Source organism: Coturnix japonica, unplaced genomic scaffold (assembly GCF_054131305.1).
Source record: "Coturnix japonica strain WE unplaced genomic scaffold, WE-NBRP24 Scf042, whole genome shotgun sequence".
Taxonomy (NCBI): Eukaryota; Metazoa; Chordata; class Aves; order Galliformes; family Phasianidae; genus Coturnix; species Coturnix japonica.
This window is the reverse complement of record NW_028188945.1, coordinates 3,206,822-3,231,710: the sequence shown is the minus strand read 5'-3', so window position 1 is coordinate 3,231,710 and position 24,889 is coordinate 3,206,822. Positions and strand designations below refer to the sequence as shown.

The 24,889-nt window shown below is 49.5% G+C and overlaps 2 protein-coding genes and 1 pseudogene across 2 annotated transcripts; 1 reads left to right on the top strand and 2 right to left on the bottom strand.

Moving 5' to 3' along the window:
* The first annotated feature begins 4,338 nt into the window (after positions 1-4,338).
* LOC146752741 (kinesin-like protein KIF21B) lies at positions 4,339-5,577 on the top strand. Its single transcript, XM_085531375.1, has 4 exons — positions 4,339-4,370; positions 4,480-4,644; positions 5,151-5,268; positions 5,557-5,577. Exons 1-4 carry the CDS (start codon positions 4,339-4,341, stop codon positions 5,575-5,577), a joined length of 336 nt encoding a protein of 111 aa, XP_085387501.1.
* Positions 5,578-9,734: 4,157 nt separating this feature from the next.
* On the bottom strand, positions 9,735-11,993 carry LOC146752740 (zinc finger CCCH domain-containing protein 11A pseudogene; annotated as a pseudogene).
* Positions 11,994-18,460: 6,467 nt separating this feature from the next.
* LOC146752739 (zinc finger CCCH domain-containing protein 11A-like) lies at positions 18,461-24,108 on the bottom strand. The gene is made up of 3 exons (XM_085531374.1): positions 24,024-24,108; positions 21,853-22,046; positions 18,461-18,661 (listed from the first exon to the last, which is right to left on the bottom strand). The coding sequence occupies exons 1-3, from the start codon at positions 24,106-24,108 to the stop codon at positions 18,461-18,463; spliced, it is 480 nt and encodes a 159-aa protein (XP_085387500.1).
* Positions 24,109-24,889: the final 781 nt, after the last annotated feature.

Genomic DNA, 24,889 nt, shown 5'->3' with positions numbered 1-24,889 from the left:
GTTGGGGGAGTGCAGCCAATGATTTTCCTGTAAATATATAGGTAGAGTCTCAGAAAATATTTCAATTAGGTACAAAATAGTTCAATTAGGTATAGGACTTAAGATAGAGTGGATTAATGTTAAGGAAAACACTTTTTCTCTATATACCTTAATTAGGCATTCTGTAAGCAAGTTTTCCATCTGGACTCTATATCCTGCACTGGCCATGCATGTGTAGAGCACACATGGAAAGAAGTATAAGTCAAAAGGAAATCTGCTGTGGTGGCTGGGAAAGGATGAGTGCACCTTGATGTGGGGGACGCCCTACTAGCGCTGCCTTTCCCCTCTACCGCTGACATGTTTTCCTTTTTCTGGCAGTTTTGCCATTTTCTCAAAATTAATAAATAGTAGGTTAGGTTATAGAGTTTTGTTCTCAACTTAGGGATTTGTATGGAATAAATATAAATTGTTGAGAAAAATAAGGTTGCTGATTATTCACAATTATACATATGAGTGTGTATGTATGTATAAACATAATGTAATGATGTAGAATAAGGGGTGGAATGTCATGGTTTAATAATTTTGTATTTTTTGCTATCAGTATTCCACATCATAACATCATATAAAGCATGAATAATTTTACTGAATCTGCAACTTACAGAAGAAGACTACATCTCCCAGGGAACAACACGATAGGTCACGGGACCTGGACTCTATATTAACTCTGTCGCAGAACAGACTGACGTCTTTCGAGTTCTGGTGTTCAGGGGAGTGTGTGGGAGCCTTCAGCCGTTCGCCTAGATTTACAGTAGGCCTCTCGGTTACGGGACTCATTCTCTCTCCTATTTTGCTTGATTCGTTAGCTCAATTTTCAATTATATTGTATTATATTGTGTTATCCTGTATTTCGATATAGTATTTAGTAAATAAGTGTGCCTCCTTAGATCGCTGCCGCTGTTTTCTTTTCCTAATTAATTTTTTTCCTTTTGGCCTAGGGCCCCTCCGGGGCCCACGGCCCCTGTCACGGGCGCAGGTGGATTTTTAGTTCAAACCGTGACACTCCCTTACTCCAGCCCTGGTGCAAGCAGGCACCACCTGCCCAATACCCAACATCTCCCCCCTCTTTATCATCTGCAGCCCCTGTAAAGGTTCTCCCAGGTACTCCCTGTTACCCCAAAGGTGATTTCGCTCATTAAAGGATATTCTGGAAACGAATCAAACATTAAACATATGCGGAAATCCATGAAGCTGTCATAATAACATACCAAAGAGATGCAGCTGTAGTGCCTACAAACCTGAAAAGACATAACAGCTATCTGCCTAACAATTGTGAAATGCTGTATGGCAACACTTAGTCAACTTGTAGAGAACGGTGCATTCAAGTACAAGAAAACAGCACAGTACACAATGGAGTTACAACTTCTCCAAGTTCAATGTAACACTATTGTACAAAATCTTCATGTCATTCCAGTTCTGTCCAGTGTGCATTATAAATGTCACACCCCATAACCAAATAACAAGACAAAAACATATTGGCTGTGACGAATCATTCTGAATGTCCACCACTGGGGGACTATCCAGGAACAAGGTCTCCCCCGCTCACGAACTATCAGTCCGGCATGAAGGCTGGATTCCCAGTTCGGACCTTCAGGCACATTGGGAGCAACGCAGTCTCATGTGCCTTTACCAGCAGCCGCTGCCCAGTGCTGACATCAAATCACTGGCTGCACTGGAGACATTAACCAAGGAAACGTTGACCAGAACCGGTGCTGAGATGTTCGGATCCTCACGGTGCGCAGGATGGCTCGTCGTTTGGTGCCGGCTTAACCCAACGTGCCGGCAGCCAGCAGGGCCCACTTGGGGTCCCGACACAGACGTGTCTCTTGCCCATGACGAGGAGTGGCATAGGGTCTGGGAGCCATGGCCCTGCGTCAGGTCTGATCAGGACCTGACCTATTGGTGTCCATTCGGTCAGCTGATGGTCTCCCATCCGATTCTCTTATGCAGGAGGAGAGCGTGTGGGCACAGCTCAGGCCCCTCCAGCCCTCCCCCCTCTTTAAGTGCACGAAGACGCCCCTTCAAGGTCTGATGTGCACACTCCATAATAGCCTGGCAGGTGCTGCTGCCAGGAATGCTGAAGATATGCTTAATGCCCCAAGCTGTGCACCAGCGTCCAAAACATGCATTTCTATATCCGGGGTCATTGTCAGTCTTTAGCTCATGAGGTGTACCCATGACAGCGATGGCCATGCACAATGCTTTTATGTAATGCATGGCGGTCTGTCCAGATTGTGCCACAGCCCAGAGAAAACCACTGCATGTGTCAGCTGTGACATGCAAGTGACGGAAACACCCAAACTCTGGGAAGTCTGTGACATTCATCTGCCAAACCTCATTTGGTCTCAAACCTCTGGGGTTCACCCCTGCAGGAAACAGGTTAGCCATAACTCCCGCTCCTCCTTGGCCGATTCAGTAAACTTTCTAAGAGCACCAAGGGTGGGTAGCAGCTTCTGTGCCTCTTCGTCCCCTGCAAAAGCTCACAGAACTCCATGCTGGCTTTCTCTAATGCTGACCAACTCACACAGTGAGAAGCTCCGTCAGCCAGACCTCTCCGCATCATCCACATAATAAGCAGATTGAAGTCCTCATCACACACTCTGTGTCATTTCTTGTCAGCATGTCCTGTCCCATCCCTGGCTCTCCAGCAGGACTGTAATGCTGGGGTGAGCAACACTGGGCACTGTCAGTGTATTTTTCTTGCAAGCATCTTCCAGGGAAATACGTGCAGGCGTTCCCCACTCCTGGCCGTATCTCTGCAGTGCTGGGTCCTGTGTGAGCAGAGCTCTCTGCCCCAGAAGCCAAGTCACTGCTGTGCAGAGCTCAGCCTCGGGCTGAATGTGCTCCTGAGTTTGTCCCAGTGCAAGGACAACCTTCTCATTGCCCTTTAGGAGCACCTCTGGTGCTGATGGGTGCTCTGCTCTCAGCAACCACTGGATACACGGCTCCAGGCGCGTGTGTGCTTTATCACCTTGAGCTGTTTGCTCTGATCGCATCTCACCCTGGGGAGCCGGGATTTCCCTTTGGTCTCGGTGTCACTTCGAGACCAGTAGCAACACTAGGGGTCAGAGGAGAGCTGCTGAATGAGTGAGCACAGCTGCTAATTGAGAAGGAGGTCGCACTCGTGTGACTTCTAAACCCGAATTAATGAGCTTACCTTCACCCTCCTGACTAATGCAGACCTCATGCAGCCCTGGGCCTGCCCTTCTCCAGCCTCCTGCCTTGTTTTGCCTACTCATAGGAAAAGATTTAGCACAGCTCAGAGCCCCAGGCAGCGCTTGGAATGCCAGCAGGAAAGAGCTGCTGGTGTCCACATAGCTCAGGACTGCAGCAGTGGGGCTGCTGGACCTCAGTGTTCTGAACACTCTGATGTGGAAGTGATTGGCAGATGCTGTGGCCGGAGGGATGAGGTGCCTGCAGGGTGTCCCTTGGAAGAAGGTTTGGTGAGGATGGATCCTCTGAGCCAGCATCAGGGACAGGGTGCTGGGTGCAAATGCCAGTGCTGCCCCCTGTCATCCTTTTGGTTTTAAAAGGAGTACAGCTCCGTTTCCAAACTTTGCCAACCACAGGCTGGCTGGCAGCTTGAAGGAACTGCCATGAAATTGGTCTAGGGAAACGTTCCTGGCAGAGCTTCAGGATGGAGAAAGTGCAGTTTGTCCTCAACTGAGCTGAGGTCCAATGAGCTGAGTTTCCTGGCTCAGAGCAGAGGCCGTGAGCATCATGTCTCACAGTCTGTGTCACCTGGGCAGAGCCGTTAGGCAGGGGCTGCTAGTGGGGAGATGCCAAGGTTTTCCATGAAGATGATTGCTCAGATATGCCTGAGTTCAGATGGAGGGGCCCATTGCCCTACCAGGAAGTGGAAGATGCTTGGGGGTGAGGCAGCTCGTGCTTTCCCATGCCTGTAGGACCTTACAGTGCTGTGCCTTTCCCTCAAGGGTCACCCAAATAATGTCATTTCCATCAAGTACTGCAGCCACACGGGGTTGGTGTTCACCGTGTCCACATCGTACATCAAAGTGTGGGACATCCAGGACTAAGCGCGCTGCATCCACACCCTGATGTATGTAGTGGGAAGAGTGGCTATGGGGGACTGTGGGCAGCTCTGGCTTTGCAGAGGATGGTGTGCAAAACTTCTGGGGTCCCACAGGCTGGAAACAGAGCCCAGCTGTTTTAGGATCAGTGCCTACAGCTGTAGGAAGAAGGGAGGCTTAGGGAGATCTTGGAATGGAATCTGTGGGGACCCTCTGCAGCAAATGCTCAAAGGAAAGCACTGCTCTGGAAGGTGGAGGTTTTGCTGGTCCCATGGCGGCCAGACAGCTGCAGGACCATTCCCAGTGTGGGACCAGCTGAGAGCCAACAGCTTCTTTGGGTTCCTCGGTGGGGCCTCACATGCTCTGAGCTGGTCTCTGATCATCCTTTCTCCTCCCATCCTCTCTCCTCTAGGTCTTCTGGCCAGGTGATCTCTGGGGATGCATGTGCTGGGACAACCACCCGCCCTGTGACCAGTGTGCAGGGGGAGCACCAGATCAACCAGATTGCTCTCAACCCCACTGGCACCACCCTCTATGCTGCCACTGGGAACTCCGTCCGCATCTGGGAGCTGAGCAGGTGAGGGGCAGCACAGAGGCAGGCAGGACAACTGACTGATTCTGTGTGGACGGTGTCCATCTGAAAAGACTCCCCTTAGGAAAGGGAAAACCTTTGTAGCTGTGGAAGCTGCCTCAAATGAGGGCTTACAGAACCCTTTCATATGCCTTTTCAAGCCCCTGTTTTGGACCTGATGGGTGATGAGCAGCAATGGGACTACTTGAGGCGTGGCTTCCATCTGTGAGAAGAGGGAAGAAATGGGAGATGAGCAGCAGCTTCCCCAGGCTGTGCCACTGACCCTGAGCCCTCACTGCAGCCTGGGCTCTGCAGATGGCTGTCGGTGTGCCCCAGAGCTGCCTTCATCCCTCAGCATCACTGTGAAGCAGGGTACCCCTGGTGGCGATGCCCCTTTTTGGGGACCTTTCTATGTCAGGAGTGCTTGAGGGCAGTGGGCTTTGTGCTGGGGGAGGGCCCTGGGGAGCTGTGCTGTTGGGAAGGGGCTGACTGACCCTTGTCACTGGTTGTAGGCTGCAGCCCGTTGGGAAGCTGAGTGGCCACACTGGGCCCGTGATGTGTCTCACAGTAAGCCAGACAGCAAGCAACCATGACCTGGTGGTGACGGGCTCCAAAGATCACTATGTCAAGGTAGTCTCCTGTGGCTGCTGGGCAGAGCACCCCTCTGAGACTTCTTCTCTCCCCCTTGCTCACATTTCTGGTTTTCCCTGTTCTGCATGTGGCTTTTTCTGCATCTTCTCACCCCAGATCTTGCCCACATCTCTGACAGCTGTGTTCTGCCCTCACACTTGCACGGATGGTGGGGGGGGAGTCAGCAGCCCACCATGGGCTGGGGGTGGGCGCTGCTTTTGCTGGCGGTGCCATTCTGAGGCATGCAAAGCTCTTGGCTCATGCCATCACTCTCTTTTGTTTCTGCAGCAGCCAGAGCTGCACATCTGACCTGGCTCACCCTGAGCTTCCCTGCAGAGATCTCTGAATCCCAACTGCAAAGTCTGCTGACTCTCTGCTCTTCTCTGGGTACCCACTTTGCTCTGCAGTGGGGTGGGGAAGGGCTGCAGATGGGTGAGGATGGAGATGGTTGTGCCAGGAGCGGAGTGCGGACGGGTTGGACCACGATCCTGCACGACTCCCCCCACGGCTGCACGCCTGAAGGACAATCCTACAGAGAACGATGGTGTATGGCTGGAGCCCTTCAGAAGGCTGAAGGCTCAGCCCAGGAGTGTCAACGAGGACGCAGCCTCTCCAGCTGCCCTGCTCACGTTTCTCTGCTCAGGGGGCCGACGAGGCCCTGGTCTCACACTGGAGCTTTCTTCTACCTCTCCTGTGGTCCCTTGGAGCATCCCCTGCTCCATCTTGCCCTGCCCCCCTCTGGGCTCGTGGGGGAACGTGGGAATACAAGAAAAGCTGTTCAGAGCAGCAGCTGTGGAGCCAGATCAACAGCATGAGAACCAAGGACACCTCTGGAAGGAGAAGAAGGGACTCACAGCTCTGTTTGGATATGTGCCTGCATGGACAGTTGAAGAGTGTTTGTAGAATGCTCTGTTGACATGTAAAGGTGGTTGGGAAAGTTGTAAGGGCGGATGGGAAAGCACAGACCAATTTCCTTCTGCTTTCTGCAACCTCGTTTGTTTTGTGTCACCAGCCCTCGTTCAAACCACTGCAGGGTGGGAATTTTTGCACACCTTGAAACAGGAGCATCTCTATTTACTTGATGGAGTCTGTCTTTTATCATTCTGGGAATGGGGGGGAGGGGAAGAAGAAAATGCAGTTTCCATGGCCTGGTGGAGGGCACGATGGCATGCGCAGGGTCACCCTGCCATGGACAGGATGGTGGCTGCTCCTGGGTCACAGCTGAGCCCTGTGCTGTGGGGCTGGGCAGGATGGATCACAGGCCCCATGGTTGCCCTGTGACGCACAGCACTGGGAGGTGGAGGCAGCGCTGCCCTCTCAGCCTGTTCTTTTCCATTGGGATGTGTATGTCTGCGTTCGTGTGGCTGTAGCTGGGTGTACCATAGGTACTGGTGTCTCAGTACCTGTGTGGGTCGGTATCTCCCATGTGGAAGAGTGGGGGGGTGTTGATCTGGGGAGATGAAGGGTGTGTGTTGATTTGGTGTAGCTACCTCACGGTTCAAGCTGGTTGCTGTTGTCATTGATTTCATTTTGGGGGTGGGCTGGGGAGCTCAAGGGTTTCTGGTGCTGTAACCGCCTCTGCCTGAGGTTGAGGCAATCTGAGATAAACTGAATCTCGTAATGCTGTTAAGAGTTGTTGTCCCCAAAATGCAGTTCAATCTAGATCCTGTCCCAGGCACTGAACATGACGAGGACAGCCCCAGGAAGCTGGCACAGAGCTCTGCCCTGCTCCCCATCACAGGGGGCTGTGGGGGGGCAGCTCTGAGCCATGCTGTCAGGTTGGGGGGGCAGGTCCCCCGAAAGCTAAAGCACAAAGTCCCAACTCAGCTGCAGTCCAGTGAGCGTGGCTTCTTGGCCTCTGCTTCTTCAGATCCTTCCCTTGCTGCCCTGCCTCTGCCTGTGGGCAGGCAGCAGGAGGCCCTGGGGCTGCACTTGCCTGCTTTGCCATCTGTTCCATGCCCCAGAGCACGGGGCCTGCAGGCCCCGTGCTGGGGCTGAGAGCTTTGGCCACAGAGGGTGAAGGTTCAGGGCTGGGCTGCAGATGGGCTCCGTCCTTTCGCACTGTGCTGGGTGCTCCTTTAGGGCTCAGGACTTGCACTGCTTTCTTGTGGTCTCTGAGCCTCTGTGCACCTAATTTTCCTTCTCCCTCGGTGCCTTTGGTGGTGTCAAGCATGGAGATAATAACTGCTGTCCAGGGAGGGAGCTCCTTCCTTTGCTGAGAGCTGGGGGACTTCTTCTTCCTGGCTTCTGCCTCTTGCTCCTGGATCTCCTCCTCCCAGCACACAGGAGCCAGCTTCATGCTCTGCTAAGGGCACTGCACTGCCTGGAGCTGAGCTTTGCACACAAGGGCTGGAGTTGACCCAGAAGTCCAAATGTTTGGGCCCCCAAACCAACCACTGTGAGCCCCTCCAGGGAGCTGCAGCTCTCCCGGCACAAAAGACAAGGCTGTAGGGCTGTCCCCAGCCTGGCCAGCTGCGAGAAGCACAAGGATGCGTTGTTCCTCCCCAGCGCCTCCAAAAGCACAGCTGCTTTGGGCTCCCTGCCTGGGCAGTCTGCTCCCAGGAATGCCCTCCCATCCCACACTGGATGGGCTCCAGGTACGATCCCACAGAGCACCTGTCACTTGTCCCCTTGCCTTGCAGCGTGCTCACCCCTGCTTTGCTCCATCCTGCAGGCAGCATCACCCTCCCCAGGGCTCCCACCAGCTGCCCCTCTCTCCCCGTGCTGCTCCCACCCCAACTGTGAGGGATCCCAGCACAGTCCCACTCCCCCCCCAGGCCTTTCCAGCAAAGCGTTGCCCTTCACCTTCCTGCCACCCCGGGCCTTTGTCCCCATTCCCAGTGGAGCAGCTCTGCCCCTTTAGCTGCTCACTGCTCCGCATCCCACCACCACCCTGCACTCTGCTCCCTGCTCTGCAGTGCTGCACTGCCTGCTCCATCAGCCCATCCCACACAGCAGCAGGTGCCTTTTCTTGCTCAGAGCTGTTGTACAGAGCCCAACTCCTGTTGGTGAAGGCTTTTTTTCTCTGCTGGGTGGTGCAGCCCAGCGCTGCGCTCTGGGTTTGTCAAGGTGTGTACAAATATTTGATCCCTCGATGTGTTCCTGTAAATAGTGTAACTTATTTCGCTCTCATGATGTACGTTGGTTTGAATTGTTTCCCGATGGATGTGTTTGTTCCTCGCCTCTTTGTCTTCACAAATAAAGCGTTACTGAAAGGAAGAGACAAAGCAGTGCTGACTGTTATGGGGAAGAACAGAGCTGGGAGCCGCCCGTCCTGATGTGCATCCTGTCCTTCTGTGCCGTGGGTGCTGTGAGGAAGTGAGCACATGGGAACAGGGTCCTCAGGGACTGCAGGGATGTCCCCGTGGCTCTGGGATGTACCTGAGCAGCTGCCTGGGCTCAGTGAGCCAGCTCAGGGAGCAAAGTGCATTTTGGGGCACTCCACCCTACAAAAAGGTCCTTGAAAGCATCGTAAGGAGGCGACAAAGCTGGTAAGGGCTACGAGGTTCATCCTGTAGGAGAGGCTGAGGACCCCCGGCTCGTCCGAGCTGCAGGAGATGGGGCTGAGAATCCGTCCCGTTGCTCGTTGTGGCTTCCTAAGCAGGGGAATGGCACAGAGCTGCCCGTAACTGATGAAGGAAGCGGGGGAGGGCTGAGAAACGCGTCTTTGCCGTGGGGGTGGTCCAACGCAGGCACGGGCCCTTCTGGGGGGTGGTGGATGCCCCGAGCCCGTCACTGACCGAGTGGCGTTTGGACAATGCCCCGAATGTGGTGCTTAACTTCAGGGCAGCCCTGAAGCGCTCAGGACCCGCTCGGTCCCTTCCGGCTCCTCCATCCAATTTAATTGCCCCCGCATTTGTCCCATCCTGGGGGCGGCCCGGCTGCTGGAACCCCCGGCAGCGCTGCGGGGACAGCCGCCAGGTGGCAGCGCGGGCTGCGGTGCGGGGACGGCGGGCGGTGGGCGGTGGGCGGTGTTGGCACCGGGGCCGTTTGCGGGATGTTGTGAGGTTCCTCCCTCCCTCCCAATTCCTTTCTGCCCCCCCCGAGCCGTGACCGCGCTGCAGTGCCCGCAGTGATGATGATGCTGGCACCGCGTTCTGCCCCACTCCGGGGTGATGGCGTCAGTGGGTCATACCTCGCACACTGGTTTGAAGGGAGCAGCAGGGAGAACCCGCTGGGGTCCCCCCTCATCCCAGCACCACACGTGCCAGGGGCAGCACCAGGCAGGTGGGTGCCAGGCTGGAGGCTTGGGCACATCCCAGGGCACAGATCCCCACTGCTTTCTTCTCTTGCTGCTGAAAGGAGCCAACCAGGATCAGGGACAGGACCTCAACTCTGACCAGCAGGAAAACTCAGGACAATGGAATGCAGTCTGCCAATCTTTTACCAGTTCAGCTGTGCTTTATGACTCATTATTGCAAAGACTCTTTTAGTAAAGTACCACCCTGGGGTATCCAACCAAAAAGAAAAGGTTTTTATTAAATTAAAGGTTTGTTTTTTTGGTTTTTTTTTGTTTGTTTTTTTAAACATACTATAATAACTACTATGCAGTTCAACTGTCAATCATCTCAGAAAGTTCACGAAGGAGATCATCCTCATCCTTCTCCAGGTCCAAGTCAATTTCTGCTTCCATTTCCCCTCCTGAGATTTTTGAGATGAACTTTTCAGTGTCACCTTCTACAGCCTTGGTGAGCAGGCTGAACTCCGGCAGGGCTGGAGCAGCAGTCTGGGAAGAAGGAAGACAAAGTCAATGATTGCTCAGGAGATCCTTCCTCTGCAGCACTTCTCCTTCAGCACTGCTGATCCTGAACCCAACACAGGGGCTAAGGGGCTCCTGAAGGATGTTAACAACCACGTGAAGGCTGCAGAGCACCTCAGGTCTTTTTAACAATGCAGCAATAATGGACAAATTCCTTCACACTACAGAGGAATCACAGGGCTGCAGAGCATTGTGCACACACTGCCATTCATCCAGCATCCTGCACACAGTGACTACTTTGAAAGGAAACCTGCAGAACATTTCAGTTCTCCACACTTTCTGCAGCAGTTGTATCTCAGTATCAGCCTGACGAGGACAGCACTGACACTTCTTCCCCTCCTTACCAAAGCTGCTTTTTTAGCTGGAGGCTCCTCTTCTTCAGTGCTCGTTTAAATCAGCACAGTGCTAGAGCTGTTACACACCACATTCTATTTGAGCAACAGAAAGTCATTCCTGTTCCCCTACACAACATCCACCCACAGTCTGATTTCATTGAACACGAAGCCATCGTGACCTTTTTGTATCCAGTGCTCCCACGTTAACCTCACAAGTTGTACCTGGTGCCAGCAGGGTTACTGCCTCACTGCCAGATACAATCAGATCAATTCTGAGTTTGAGGAGTGCAAAGCTGTCTGGGAAAGCCATTGAAAGTACCAGGATTGTGAAACATGGCTGCAGCTCTTCATCAAAGGCAGGAAGGTAGGAATGCACTCATGATGGTGGCACATGGTGAGCAGTGAGACACAAGAACAAGTGAAGAAATTGTGTCACTGTGTCCATCTACAGAAGGGACTCACCTCTGCGGGTGCAGAGACAGCTTTGGGAGCAGCCCTGCTCCATTCCACAGTCTTTTCCTCTTCTCTTCCAGGTGCTTTAAAACAAGGAAAAAGAAAATCACTTGGTCAACAGCAAGCATAGAAAGAAACCTGAGTGCCAGTGTTTCCTCCATGTGCTTATTTCCTCACATTCAATAACAAAGCACAGACAGAGGCAACATCACGCAGTCCATACAGTATCCAAGCTCTTCCCTCCTTCACATGCTGTCTCTTCACAAAGCCTCTCTCACCTCCCCAATGAATAACTCACCCCCCTGACCTTTCTGACAGAGGTTGGCCCCCATGCTGAGGAATCAATCCATGCTTTTCAAATACATTTACATATCAAACTAAGCAATACAAGCCAAAGATGAAGGCAACCTTGGCATCAACACACAGAACATGCCACACCAAAAACATGGCAGAAAGAAAGTACAGGAGAAACTGAACTACAAAACCTCACAGCAAATTAATTTTCCAGAATGAAGCAGGCAGACACCATGGATTCGATGGAAAAACACATGGATGGACATCCTGGCACTTCCTGCCTTTGCATGTTGTAAGAAACAGCCCAGGCAATTCTAAGCAAACTCCATTTGCTTGACAGGGGAAGCACTTCAGCAGAGCAGACAGTGAAGCACCTCCTTACCTGCTGGCTTTGCGATCTGCTGCATCCGCAGGGCTTTCTCCTGCTTGATTTCTTCCAAGGTTTTAATATGCACTTCTTCCAATGGCTTGATTTTACGCGGTGGCTCTTCCAGTTTCACTTTATCAGGCTCAGGTGGAGGGAAAATTCTCTTCTTCTTGCATTTACCCTTAGCTCTCCTCTCAGTAAGAAGCTCTTCTACTTTTTGCTTCTCTTCCTCCAGGTGTTTGTGTTTCCTTTCAGCCAGGGATTCCAAGGTTTTGATGCGAACTGCAGGAGAAGGCCTCACCCCGGAGCTGGGATCCTCCACCTTACAGCACCCTTCTGCCTGGGGGGCAGCTGGGGTTTCTCCTTGCTGATTCGCTCTCTCAAGACGGATCTCTTCCAGAGTTTTGACATGGATCTCCCCTGCTGGCTTGGCACCCTTCTCTGCCATCATCAAGAAAGGAGAAGCATAATGATTAAAAGAGAGTCCAGCGAGAGCTTAGGTTTCCAGATTTGACATAATATTACAGAATATGCGTGTTCCCAACAACAACGCACCCAGGAAAGAATAAGCAGAAAGCCTAGAGAATCTGTGCAGCAAACACAGACAACCGTTTACCTCTCCTTGGTGCTCTGTCAATCTTGATCTTCTTCTCCAGCCTTTCTGCCAGGCTGCGTTTCAGCGGAAGGCCACTGACAACAGCTACAGAGAGAAAACAACAACATTCCTAAGATAATTCCTTTGGAGAAAGATTTTAGAACAGTTAACCACAAAAAAGTCTATCTCTCATGGAGCACCCAGCCACCAGCAACTGCTACTCCAAAACCAGCAGTGCAAGATAAAGGTTCACTTCTGTGAACGGCTCTATTCCCCAACACAGTGCCAGCTATCTGAGTATTATCAGAAGGATAACAAAGTAGGGCATATGAACTCACCACTTTGTTGTTTGGTTTTATCCTTTTGTTTCTTCAGTTTGATTTCTTCAAGTGTTTTTATTCCAGCATTCAGACTGTCATCTGGGAACACAGAGCAGTGAATGAGACTGAAGGACAGAGGCACACGCTGAGGACCACAGCTCTGCAAACTGCCTCCTGCTCAGAAGCATGCAGAACAAACCCTGTCAGCTCTCCCCACAGCTAAGAGCACCATGGACCTGACGTCTGTCTGATACCCTCCTTTCATCCTTCTGGATATTAAAAGTAGGCTTTATCCCTTACTTTAACCCATCCACATGATTCCTCTATCAACAATGTGGCTTTAACCAGTGGTTGAAAAGATGCACATACAGGCACTTAAACTCCATGCTGTGGCCTCATCTTGCTCTAATGAAGTAAACAAAGGAGTTTACCTACCTAATCTGAAAGGCACATGAAGATACGAGGTAGGAACAAGATCATGGAAATAGCTGAGTCTATTCAGCAACCCTATGTTCTGTTTTGTTTTTACAACAAATTGCTTTGGAGTTAATTGGCAGCCCACAGTTAATATTCTTAAGTACAAATGGAAGTGATTACAGACAGGTTCCTTATTTTAACAGCTATACTTACCTGGTAAACCCATAGAAGCAGCCTAAGTGAATAGAGTATCTAGTAAAGAACCGGGAAAAGCAACCACACTCACCATCATCACCTTTGTCATCATCTGCAGCTTTGATTAAAACGGGAGGATGTGTAGCGCTTGCGACACTCTCTTTGTTTTCCATTTGCATCACTTCCATCAACTGTGGAGAGGGATCGGACTGCACGGAAAGCTTGCTCTGCTGCACTGTTATCTGAGCTGCCCTCGGATCGTCACCTGCAGACTCTGGTGGACTTGGCAGCGTAGCTACAGGAAGAAAAGGATCAATTTAAAACTTTGATCCTAACCTTACAACCACTGCACAAAGATGGCAGGCAAGGCTGAAAACCCACACAGATAAATGCTGAGTCTCCACTTGCCCATCCAAATGGCTTCTCTGTGAACAAAGAAATCCCCCCCTACACAACATTCATCTCCCTGACACCCAGAAAAAGCTTAATTGCAGGAACACAACCAGCAAGGCAAAGGCCACAGGAGCAGAGAGAAGCTGAGCATGCAAGAAAAAACTGAGTATCAGAAGCGCACAAAGTTCAGCTGTGCACCTATCTATCAGCTCACAAGTGAACGTTATCTGGCGTTCTTTATGACACTATACCCACCTGTGAGTAATAGAGTTAATCTTTCATTCCTAAAAAAGACAAACTCACTTTGGCTTGGTGGAAAGAAAACCCCATTGAGATAACGTCCCTTGGTGTGATGGAAGGCACAGTTGGATTTCTGGCAGCCTCCTGGCTGGTTCTCCCAGTAGCAGGAAATCATGCTGCGAAATTTCTGCAGACGGAAAGGAAGAAAAGCTGATGGTAATGTGGACATAAGATCTGCAAAGGGAGACTGAGCTCCAGATGGTGCCAGTGAGCAGACTGCCACAAAGCAGCACTCAAACACCACTCTGAAGCGTGCGCAGGCTGGGAGCACCAGGCTCAATGAGCTTTTCTAGCATTCTGTGGGTGAGGACACCAGTTTAGAAGGGGTTAAACTAACACACCTTCCAGAATGCTTGTCTGAATGATGTGGTTCTTTAGCAACTGTTGAGAGAACACTGTTGGTATCTACTACAAGAATATTCTGCTATGATATACCATTGCCATTGAGCTCTCTTCCCTCTGCTTCCTCCCAGCCCCCTCTTAACAATAGGAACCATCATCATTTCAAAGCAAATGAACCTAATCTGCAAAAGCACATCAGCCCACCTAAAGGAATGAGAAGTGGGTTTGGTGATAAACTCTGAGGAGCCAACACTCACAGTGATCTCCATGTGCCTGAACCTGCAGTCATTCCTGAAGCAGCGGCCCTCCTTCCACAGCGTGCAGATGGTTTCATTGCCCAAAGCAGCTTCACAGTGCCTGAAGGGACAGTTGTCTCCCTGTAACCCAATGGAAACCAAGAGAGGAAAATGAACTAGTGCAACCTGAGAACTGGCCATGCTTTGAGCTCATTTTGAGCTAGTTGCTCTTTTGCACAATGATATTAGTTATGAAGTTTGCTGAAGACCAGTAATACTTCTACTTATTCAACCCATTCCTCTTAACTTCAGAACTGAAAGAAAGAAAAAATGAAGGAAAAAACCCAAGCAGACCTTTTTACAAGTGGAATAAAAGTAGAAATAGCAATCATTTCCTTTAATCGACATGCTGGACAAGCGCACAGAAGCAGTTCTGGTCTCGGGGATCTCTGTGCAGCTCTTCCTGTGCTCTCTCAAAGAGCTGGCTCGTACTTCCTTGGACTGAAAGTCTTCTACTGTCTTGATCAGTGAAATCTTCTTTTGAAAAGGAACCCTAAGCAAAACACAAGCAGACAAGCAGAAAAGAATGAGGAATGCCCACCCATCTTCCCAGCTTTCTTCTGTTCATTCAATCAGTCTTTCTGTAGCAGTTGTTTCAAAACATTGCCCTCCTCAACACTGGTCAAACTCTAGTAACATCACCCTGACTCAGCACAGAGCCCCTGGGCTGCACGGCTGCAAGCCCTCCAATGGAGCCCCTCCTTCAACACCACGAGTGACAGCAGTGAGTAACCCCAACACATTTGTCTGACTGCTGCAGGTCTTCAAGCTCACCCACCTGGACAACCTCAGCAAAGACAGCGATCTTCCAAGCCTTGCAGTTCACTTCTCCTGTAGGCTGAACCAACACTGAATCCGTCAATTAAGAATAACGTGGTAGGAAGAATTTTCCTCCTCACTTTGCCAATGTCAAATTCTGTAAGTTGGAATTTCTGGTCTTCAAGGTTTCTTCACCTACGAAGAAAACACTAAAACCTTCCCCTGTCTTTGTTACCTGTACAGCAAAAGCATGCCAGTGCGTATCAATACACAAATCCACACACATGTGCCTGAATACGTTAACTCAGCACTGCATGGAGCTGCAGCACGTTCTGCTCAGCCACAACAAGGGTTTGGGTTGGTTTTTTTTTTTTTCTTTTCTGATGTAAAAATCAAATATTTTGGTATTTTAGGTTTGTTTTGTTGGTTTTTTTTTAAGGTATCAAATGCAGTAAAACCTACAACCAGGACAGACAGAAGATCAAATTCAAGTGATTCGGAACTCTTTCATTAAAGTGCTGCACTTTCCTGTGCTAAGCATTTCCGACAGTCAGTAAGGAAAGGCTGGAACCATTTACTCACACAAACACTAGTGAATTTTCCAGGAAATATTTTTAGGGTGGCAGGGAATTTCCCCAAATCTAAACTAAAGAGAGGAGAAGTCGGGTTCTCAAGTTAGTTGCTGGATTGACTGCATGACAAAGGGAACAAAAACAGCAGTTAAGGACAAAGTTTCCTTCCCTCCTCCAATACTGATAGAAATGCTGCCTTTTTACCTTTAGTACCTTCACAACAGATTGGCAGATTCCTACGTTCCTAAAGACCTCAATGCTGCTCAGCACAGACGCCGGGCACCAACTGTCACTGGACTCTGCACCGTGGAACACGCACACAGCTCAGCACTTCTGTTTCCTCACAATTGGAAGGGTTCTGGAATAGGGAGCATGAAGCGGACTAGAAATACCTCACATCCCTCTGCTCCTTACGAGCCCTTCCATTTTAAAACAAGATAACCCCAGACACATCTGTTAGCACAGCAGCCCAAATGCTAACCAGAACACACAGTGTGTAACGCTGAAAGTACCAGTTTAATGCCGCACCACAAACCCTATATAGTGGTACAGGTGACCACCCCTATCAGATACCCATGACCTCCATGACTCCACTGCTGGTGCATGCAGGCACCACCTGCCCAATACCCAACATCTCCCCCATCTTTATTATCTGCAGCCCCTGTAAAGGTTCCCCTGCATACTCCCTGTTACCCCAAAGGTGATTTGCACATTTAAGGCTATTCCGCAAATGAATCAATCATTAAACATATGCGAAAAACAATTAAGCTGTCATAATAACATACCAAAGAGATGCAGCTGCAGTGACTACAAACCTGAAAGCACACAACAGCAATCTGCCTAAAAATTGTGAAATGCTGTATGGCAACACTTAGTCAACTTGTAGAGAACAGTGCATTCAAGTTCAAGATAACAGCACAGTACACAATGGAGTTACAACTTCTCCAAGTTCAATGTAACACTATTGTACAGAATCTTCATGGCAATCCAGTTCTGTCCAGTGTGCATTATAATGTCACACTCCATAACCAAATAACAAGACAAAAACATATTGGCTGTGCAGAATCGTTCTGAATGTCCACCACTGGGGGACTATCCAGGAACAAGGTCTCCCCCGCTCACGAACTATCAGTCCGGCATGAAGGCTGGATTCCCAGTTCGGACCTTCAGGCACATTGGGAGCAACGCTGTCTCATGTGCCGTTACCAGCAGCCGCTGCCCAGTGCTGACGTCAAATCACTGGCTGCACTGGAGACATTAACCAAAAAGTTGTTGACCAAAACCGGTGCTGAGATGTTCGGATCCTCACGGTGCACAGGATGGCTCGTCATTTGGTGCCGGCTTAACCCAACGTGCCGGCAGCCAGCAGGGCCCACTTGGGGTCCCGACACAGGCGTATCCCCTGCCCATGACGAGGAGTAGATTCTGGGAGCCATGGCCCTCCGTCGGGTCTGATCAGGACCTGACCTATTGGTGTCCATTCGGTCAGCTGATGGTCTCCCATCCGATTCTCTCACGCAGGAGGAGAGCGTGTGGGCACAGCTCAGGCCCCTCCAGCCCTCCCCCCTCTTTAAGTGCACGAAGACGCCCCTTCAAGGTCTGATGTGCACACTCCACAATAACCTGGCCGGTGCTGCTGCCAGGAATGCTGAAGATATGCTTAATGCCCCAAACTGTGCACTAGTGTCCAAAACATGCACTTCTATATCCGGGGTCATTGTCAGTCTTTAACTCATGAGGTGCACCCATGACAGCAATGGCCATGCACAACACTTTTATGTAATGCATGGCGGTCTGTCCAGATTGTGCCACAGCCCAGAGAAAACCACTGCATGTGTCAGTTGTGACATGCAAGTGACGGAAACACCCAAACTCTGGGAAGTCTGTGACATCCATCTGCCAAACCTCATTTGGTCTCAAACCTCTGGGGTTCACCCCTGCAGGAAACAGGTTAGCCATAACTCCCGCTCCTCCTTGGCCGATTCAGTTAACTTTCTAAGAGCACCAAGGGCGGGTAGCAGCTTCTGCGCCTCTTTGTCCCCTGCAAAAGCTCACAGAGCTCCATGCTGGCTTTCTCTAATGCTGACCGACTGACACAGTGAGAAGCTTCATCAGCCAGACCTCTCTGCATTATCCACTTAATAAGCAGGGAGGCTTATTAAGTCCAGAAAAAGGGAAAGGGGGGAATAACGCAGCTGTGGCGTGCAGCTCCCGCTTCTCACACTGCTGCTGCATCACTGCTGATAACTGGAAGGCAGGGAGCACCCCCCCGCCTTGGTGGCACATTTGGTCCAAAACACCAGAATAATTCTGCTCCCTCCCACCCCCACATTGTCATTAAGTTGCCTTAAAGGATTCAAGTCAAAAACAAAAGCATACACCAACAAAACTCAAGAGCTGGCAGAACTCCAAGCTAGACATAGGGACTACCCAAGAAATGGGAGCCCCAAAGAAGCTTCCAGCTGCACCCAACGCTGAGCATGGCCAAGGGAGGAGGAAGGAAGGAGCTTGAGGTTGAAGCCTTCAGAGCATCACTGGATCAGGAGATCAATTGCCAGGCACTGCAGCACACCGATGGACGTCCTTCTGGGCTGTCACAGAACTGCTTTGTCCTCTTGCTGCTGAAAGGAGCCAACCAGGATCAGGGAATGGATGCACAGGACCTCAACTCTGACCAGCAGGAAAACTCTGGACAATGGAATGCAGTCTGCCAATCTTTTACCAGTTCAGCTGTGCTTTAAGACTCATTGTGAAGCCTTTTAAAATATTTATTTTTATATATATATACTACAAGACTACTCAGATATACTATCAATCATCTCAGAAAGTTCAAGATGGAGTTCATCCACGTCCTTCTGCAGCTCCAAGTCATATTGTCCTTCCATTTCCTCTAAGAATTCCGAGATGAACTTTTCGAGGTCATCTTCTTCTACAGCCTTGGTGAGCAGGCTGACCTCCGGCAGGGCTGGAGCAGCAGTCTGGGAAGAAGGAAGACAAAGTCAATGATTGCTCAGGAGATCCTTCCTCTGCAGCACTTCTCCTTCAGCACTGCTGAGCCTTAACCCAACATGGGGCCAAGGGGCTCCTGAAGGACGTTAACAGTAAGCCTGACCAGGACAGCACTGACACTTCCTCCCCTCCTTACCAAAGCTGCTATTTTAGCTTTTTTAGCTGGAGGCTCCTCTTCTTCAGTGCTTCTCTGAGGATTCACAGCTGCCACAGCAGAAGGAGAGATCTCAGCAGCCTTCCGCTTCCTTGCTCTCTTTATGGGGCTGCTGGCTTTGCCATCCCAAGGCTTCTCACACACGTTGCACTTGGCTTCCAGTTCCCCTGCTAAGATTTCTGAGATGAACTTTTCAAAGTCATTTTCTTCTACAGCCTTGGTGAGCAGGCTGACCTCAGGCAGGGCTGGAGCAGCAGTCTGGAAAGAAGGAAGACAAAGTCAATGATTGCTCAGGAGATCCTTCCTCTGCAGCGCTTCTCCTTCAGCACTGCTGAGCCTTAACCCAACACGGGGGCCAAGGGGCTCCTGAAGGACCTTATCAGTAAGCCTGACCAGGGCAGCACTCATGCTTCCTCCCCTCCTTACCAAAGCTGCTATTTTAGCTTTTTTAGCTGGAGGCTCCTCTTCTTCAGTGCTTCTCTGACGATTCACAGCTGCCACAGCAGAGGGAGAGATCTCAGCAGCCTTCCTCTTCCTTGCTCGCTTCGTGGGGCTGCTGGCTTTGCCATCCCAAGGCTTCTCACACACGTTGCCCTTGGCTACAGGAAGAAGAGAGAGCTGGTACAATTGTGCCTTGAGAGGAGTCCAGGTTGTCCTGTCATTCCCACAGCTCTTCTCCACAGTTAAATACATCTGGCCAGCAAAATTACATTGCTCTTTCCACAAATCTCAGCAATATCTTCCACAGTAAGTGCTGCATACCAAAAGTCCCACCAAAGGAACAAAGAAACTGCACAGCTACACCATATTATAACCCAGACAAGGGAAACAGCCATACAGCAGGAGAAAGCAATACATGGTCCCTCTAGAGAAAGGAAAAAGCAGGAGCTACAGACAAGAGTGTGCAACCAGACGCTGTGCAAGCCACAACAGACCCACAAAATACATCCAGGGGTTTATCACACAGGTAAGTCTGCAGCTCAGTGCCACTGTCTGTCCCTCATTCTCAAGCTGAAGTCTGGCTGGAAGGAACACAAGTGAACTAAGAAAATAAGCATTTCCCTTTCTAGCACTAAGCAAAGGCATGCACCCACCATGAGCACTCAGGTCCCTTTACTTCCGAGGACCACCTCACACTCAACACTCATTCATAGTTCTCTGCTCCTGAGGTTAGGCTGATGGTTTCCCTGGCAATGCTGTTGCCCACCGTGCTGAGATTTCACTTAGGCCTTTGCAAGCTGATAAGCTGACCACGAAGGGTGGATTCAGGACTGCTAAGCTCTGCACTTTTACCTTTGACTGTTTCTTTAGCTGCAGCCGGCACAGCAGCCACTTCCTTCTTCAGCTTCTTTGGTTGTCTCAGCTGCAGCTTCTCCTTTATTGCCCCCTCAAGGCTCTTTGCTTGAGCTCTAGAATTTGGTGTACTCTGATCCCAGGGCTAAAAAGAAATAAAGTAAGTGCAAAATAAGAACAAACACCAGGGGAAGTGTATGAAGGAAATCAGATTGGAGATATTGCAAAAACGGCTGCACCTGGAACAGTACATTCCTGTCACTTGGGTCACTGACCCTTTCATAAATGCCTGCATATAACAAGATCCATGCTTTGCTGTGAAAACACTGTTTCAAATGTGTGCAATTAACAAAGCAAGCACGTTTAAATCAGCGCAGTACTGGAGTTGTTACCTACCACATTCTATCTGAGCAACAGAAAGTCATTCCTGTTCCCCTACACAACATCCACCCACAGTCTGATTTCATTGAACACGAAGCCATTGTGGCCTTTTTGTATCCAGTGCCCCCCAGGTTAACCTCACATGTTGTACCTGGTGCCAGCAGGGTTACTGCCTCACTGCCAGATACAATCAGATCAATTCTGAGTTTGAGGAGTGCAAAGCTGTCTGGGAAAGCCATTGAAAGTATCAGGATTGTGAAACATGGCTGCAGCTCTTCACCAAAGGCAGGAAGGTAGGAATGCACTCATGATGGTGGCACATGGTGAGCAGTGAGACATGAGAACATGTGAAGAAATTGTGTCACTGTGTCCATCTTCAGAAGGGACTCACCTCTGCGGGTGAAGAGACAGCTTTGGGAGCAGCCCTGCTCCATCCCACAGTCTTTTTCTCTTCTCTTCCAGGTGCTTTAAAACAAGGAAAAAGAAAATCACTTGGTCAACAGCAAGCATAGAAAGAAACCTGAGTGCCAGTGTTTCCTCCATGTGCTTATTTCCTCACATTCAATAACAAAGCACAGACAGAGGCGGCATCACGCAGTCCATACAGTATCCAAGCTCTTCCCTCCTTCACATGCTGTCTCTTCACGAAGCCTCTCTCACCTCCCCAATGAATAATTCACCCCCCTGACCTTTCTGACAGAGGTTGGCCCCCATGTTGAGGAGTCAATCCATGCTTTTCAAATACATTTACATATCAAACTAAGCAACACACGCCAAAGATGAAGGCAACCTTGGCATCAACACACAGCACATGCTACACCAAAAACATGGCAGAAAAAAAAATGTACAAGAGAAACTGAATTACAAAACCTCACAGCGAATGAATTTTCCAGAATAAAGCAGACAGACACCACGGATTCAATGGAAAAACACATGGATGGACATCCTGGCACTTCCTGCCTTTGCATGTTGTAAGAAACAGCCCAGGCAATTCTAAGCAAACTCCATTTGCTTGACAGGGGAAGCACTTTGGCAGAGCAGACAGTGAAGCACCTCCTTACCTGCTGGCTTTGCGATCTGCTGCATCCGCAGGGCTTTCTCCTGCTTGATTTCTTCCAAAGTTTTAATATGAATTTCTTCCAATCTCTTGATTTTACGCCGTGGCTCTTCCAGTTTCACGTTACCCGGCCCAGGTGGAGGGATAATTCTCTCGTTCTTGCATTTACCCTCAGCTCTCTTCTCAGTAAGAAGCTCTTCTACATTTTGCTTCTCATCCTCCAGTCCTTTGTGTTTCCTTTCAGCCAGGGCTTCCGAGTAGGTTTTAATGTGAACTGCAGGGGAAGGCCTCACCCCGGAGCTGGGATCCTCCAAGTTACAGCACGATTCTGCCTGGGGGGCAGCTGGGGTTTCTCCTCGCTGATTCGCTCTTTCAAGACGGATTTCTTCCAGAGTCTTGACATGGATCTCCCCTGCTGGCTTGGCACCCTTCTCTGCCATCATCAAGAAAGGAGAAACATAATGATTAAATGAGAGTCCAACGAGAGCTTAAGTTTCCAGATTTGTCATAATATTACAGAATATACGTGTTCCCAACAACAACGCTCCTGAGAAAGAATAAGCAGAAAGCCTAGAGAATCTGTGCAGCAAACACCGATGACCATTTACCTCTCCTTGGTGCTCTGTCAATCTTGATCTTCTTCCCCAGCCTTTCTGCGAGGCTGCGCTTCAGTGGAAGGCCACTGACATCAGCTACAGAGAGAAAACAACAACATTCCTAAGATAATTCCTTTGGAGAAAGATTTTTACAAGTCAACCACAAACTTTGGTTTCTCCAAGTGTATGTTCTCAAATTCACCTTCCAGCTGCTACACTTGTGTGCCACTTGGAGTCATCACAGACCCACGACACACTTTCCTCCCTCCTGCTTCAGCAGTGCCCTCCCATTTACGTGGAGGCAGCCAAACAGCAGCTCACAAGCAGCCCTTACCTACAGAGGATTCCTGTTTTCCAGGTTTATCAGCAATATTCAGTTGAATCACAGGCACCTCCCCTAAAACAAAGAAAAACAAAGTGCTTATTTGACAGAAACCAACAGAATTACTGACCTGTGAGCTCATTTCCCACCCAAAACAAAGACACCACTTTGACAGCCCTGACAGAAAATAATATTGCAACTGTAATGCACTCAGGGTAAGTCCCAATTGTAATTTATCCATTCCACTTAGGAGCCACCAAATGGAAACAAAGGTACTCATCATTACCCTGCTTTGCAGGCAGCGTCACAGTTCTGACCAGTGTCCGCACATTCTCCTTCTTCGGCACAGGAACTGTTTGAGATTGGAGCTGATGAGCAGGAGCTCCTGAAGGCCCTTCTGATCCAAGTGAACAAACAGACAGTGTTTACAACAGGAAAAAGAAAAGCCACTGCCAACAACAAAAACAAACCTGACAGAACCGTCACAAAGACCAAAGCGCATTTGTTACTCACTACTGTCCAATGTGCAACAACCACTGCACGGCTCTATTCCCCAACACAGTGCCAGCTATCTGAGTATTATCAGAAGGATAACAAAGTAGGGCATATGAACTCACCACTTTGTTGTTTGGTTTTATCCTTTTGTTTCTTCAGTCTGATTTCTTCAAGTGTTTTTATTCCAAAATTCAGACTGTCATCTGGGAACACAGAGCAGTGAATGAGACTGAAGGACAGAGGCACACGCTGAGGACCACAGCTCTGCAAACTGCCTCCTGCTCAGAAGCATGCAGAACAAACCCTGTCAGCTCTCCCCACAGCTAAGAGCACCATGGACCTGATGTCTGTCTGCTGCCCTCCTTTCATCCTTCTGGATATTAAAAGTAGGCTTTATCCCTTACTTTATCCCATCCACACGACATTAGATTCCTCTATCAGCAAATGTTGCTTTCACCACTGGTTGGAAAGATGCACATACAGGCACTTAAACTCCATGCTGTGGCCTCGTCGTGCTCTAATGCTGTAAACAAAGGAGTTTACCTTCCTAATCTGAAAGGCACATGAAGATGCGAGGTAGGAACAAGATCATGGAAATAGCCGAGTCCATTCAGCAACCCTATGTTCTGTTGTGTTTGTTCAATAAATTGCTTTGGAGTTAATTGGCAAGTGCTTCTGATTAATCCTGGAATACCTTGTTTGGTATCAGCATTAGATTTCCTGATGGAAATGATCCGCGATCCATGATGGTTTTCTTTAGCTGGTTGCTGGACAGGTGTTTTTATTCCTTCTCCCTCCTTAGAAAGCTGGTCTGTACAAGGAAAGAAAAAATCAGTCTCTTCAGTTACGCGGTAGGAATTCAATCAGATTTCCCATATTTATGTAGCTCATACAATGACACTTCAGCCCACAGTTAATATTCTTAAGTACAAATGTAAGTGACTACAGATGGGTTCTTTATTTAAACAGCTACACTTACCTGGTAAACCCATAGAAGCAGCCTATGTGAATAGATTAACTACTAGAGAACCAGGAAATCAACCACACTCACCATCACATTTGTCACCATGTGCAGAATTGATGACAACAGGAGGATGTGTCGGGCTTGGGACAGTCTCTGACTTTTCCACTTCCATCACTTCCAATGACTGTGGAAAGGGATCGGAGTGCACAGAAAGCTTGCTCTGCTGCACTGTTATCTGAGCTGCCCTCGGATCGTCACCTGCAGACTCTGGTGGACTCAGCAGAGTAGCTACAGGAATAAAAGGATCAATTTAAAACTTTGATCCTAACCTTACAACCACTGCACAAAGATGGCAAGCAAGGCTGAAAACCCACACAGATAAATGCTGAGTCTCCAGTTGCCCATCCAACTGGCTACTGGGCGAACAAAGAAATTCCCCCCTACACAACATTCACCCAGTAAAAGCTTAAATTCAGGAAAACAACCTGCAAGGCAAAGGCCACAGGAGCAGAAAGAAGCTGAGCATGCAAGAAAAAACTGAAATATCAGAAGCACATAAAGTTGAGCTGTGCTCCTATCTATCATCTTCCCAGCTTTCTTCTGTTCATTCAATCAGTCTCTCAGGAGCAGTTGTTTCAAAACATTGCCCTCCTCAACACTGGTCAAACTCTAGTAACATCACCCTGACTCAGCACGGAGCCCCTGGGCTGCACGGCTGCAAGCCCTCCAATGGAGCCCCTCCTTCAACACCACGAGTGACAGCAGTGAGTAACCCCAACACATTTGTCTGACCGCTGCAGGTCTTCAAGCTCACCCACCTGGACAACCTCAGCAAAGACAGCGATCTTCCAAGCCTTGCAGTTCACTTCTCCTGTAGGCTGAACCAACACTGAATCCGTCAATTAAGAATAATGGGGTAGGAAGAATTTTCCTCCTCACTTTGCCAATGTCAA

Excerpts from the sequence above, each read along its gene's own strand:
- LOC146752741 (XM_085531375.1), top strand. The coding sequence starts at position 4,339 with ATGGCGGCCAGACAGCTGCAGGACCATTCCCA. Across the intron at positions 4,371-4,479 it reads CAGCTGCAGGACCATTCCCA|GTCTTCTGGCCAGGTGATCT; the intron begins GTGTGGGACCAG and ends TCTCTCCTCTAG. Across the intron at positions 5,269-5,556 it reads CCAAAGATCACTATGTCAAG|CAGCCAGAGCTGCACATCTG; the intron begins GTAGTCTCCTGT and ends TTGTTTCTGCAG.
- LOC146752739 (XM_085531374.1), bottom strand. The coding sequence starts at position 24,108 with ATGGAAGTGGAAAAGTCAGAGACTGTCCCAAGCCCGACACATCCTCCT. Across the intron at positions 22,047-24,023 it reads ACATGGTGACAAATGTGATG|CTCTCGTTGGACTCTCATTT; the intron begins GTGAGTGTGGTT and ends TGGAAACTTAAG. Across the intron at positions 18,662-21,852 it reads TGGAGGATCCCAGCTCCGGG|TGTCTTCCTTCTTCCCAGAC; the intron begins GTGAGGCCTTCC and ends AATCATTGACTT.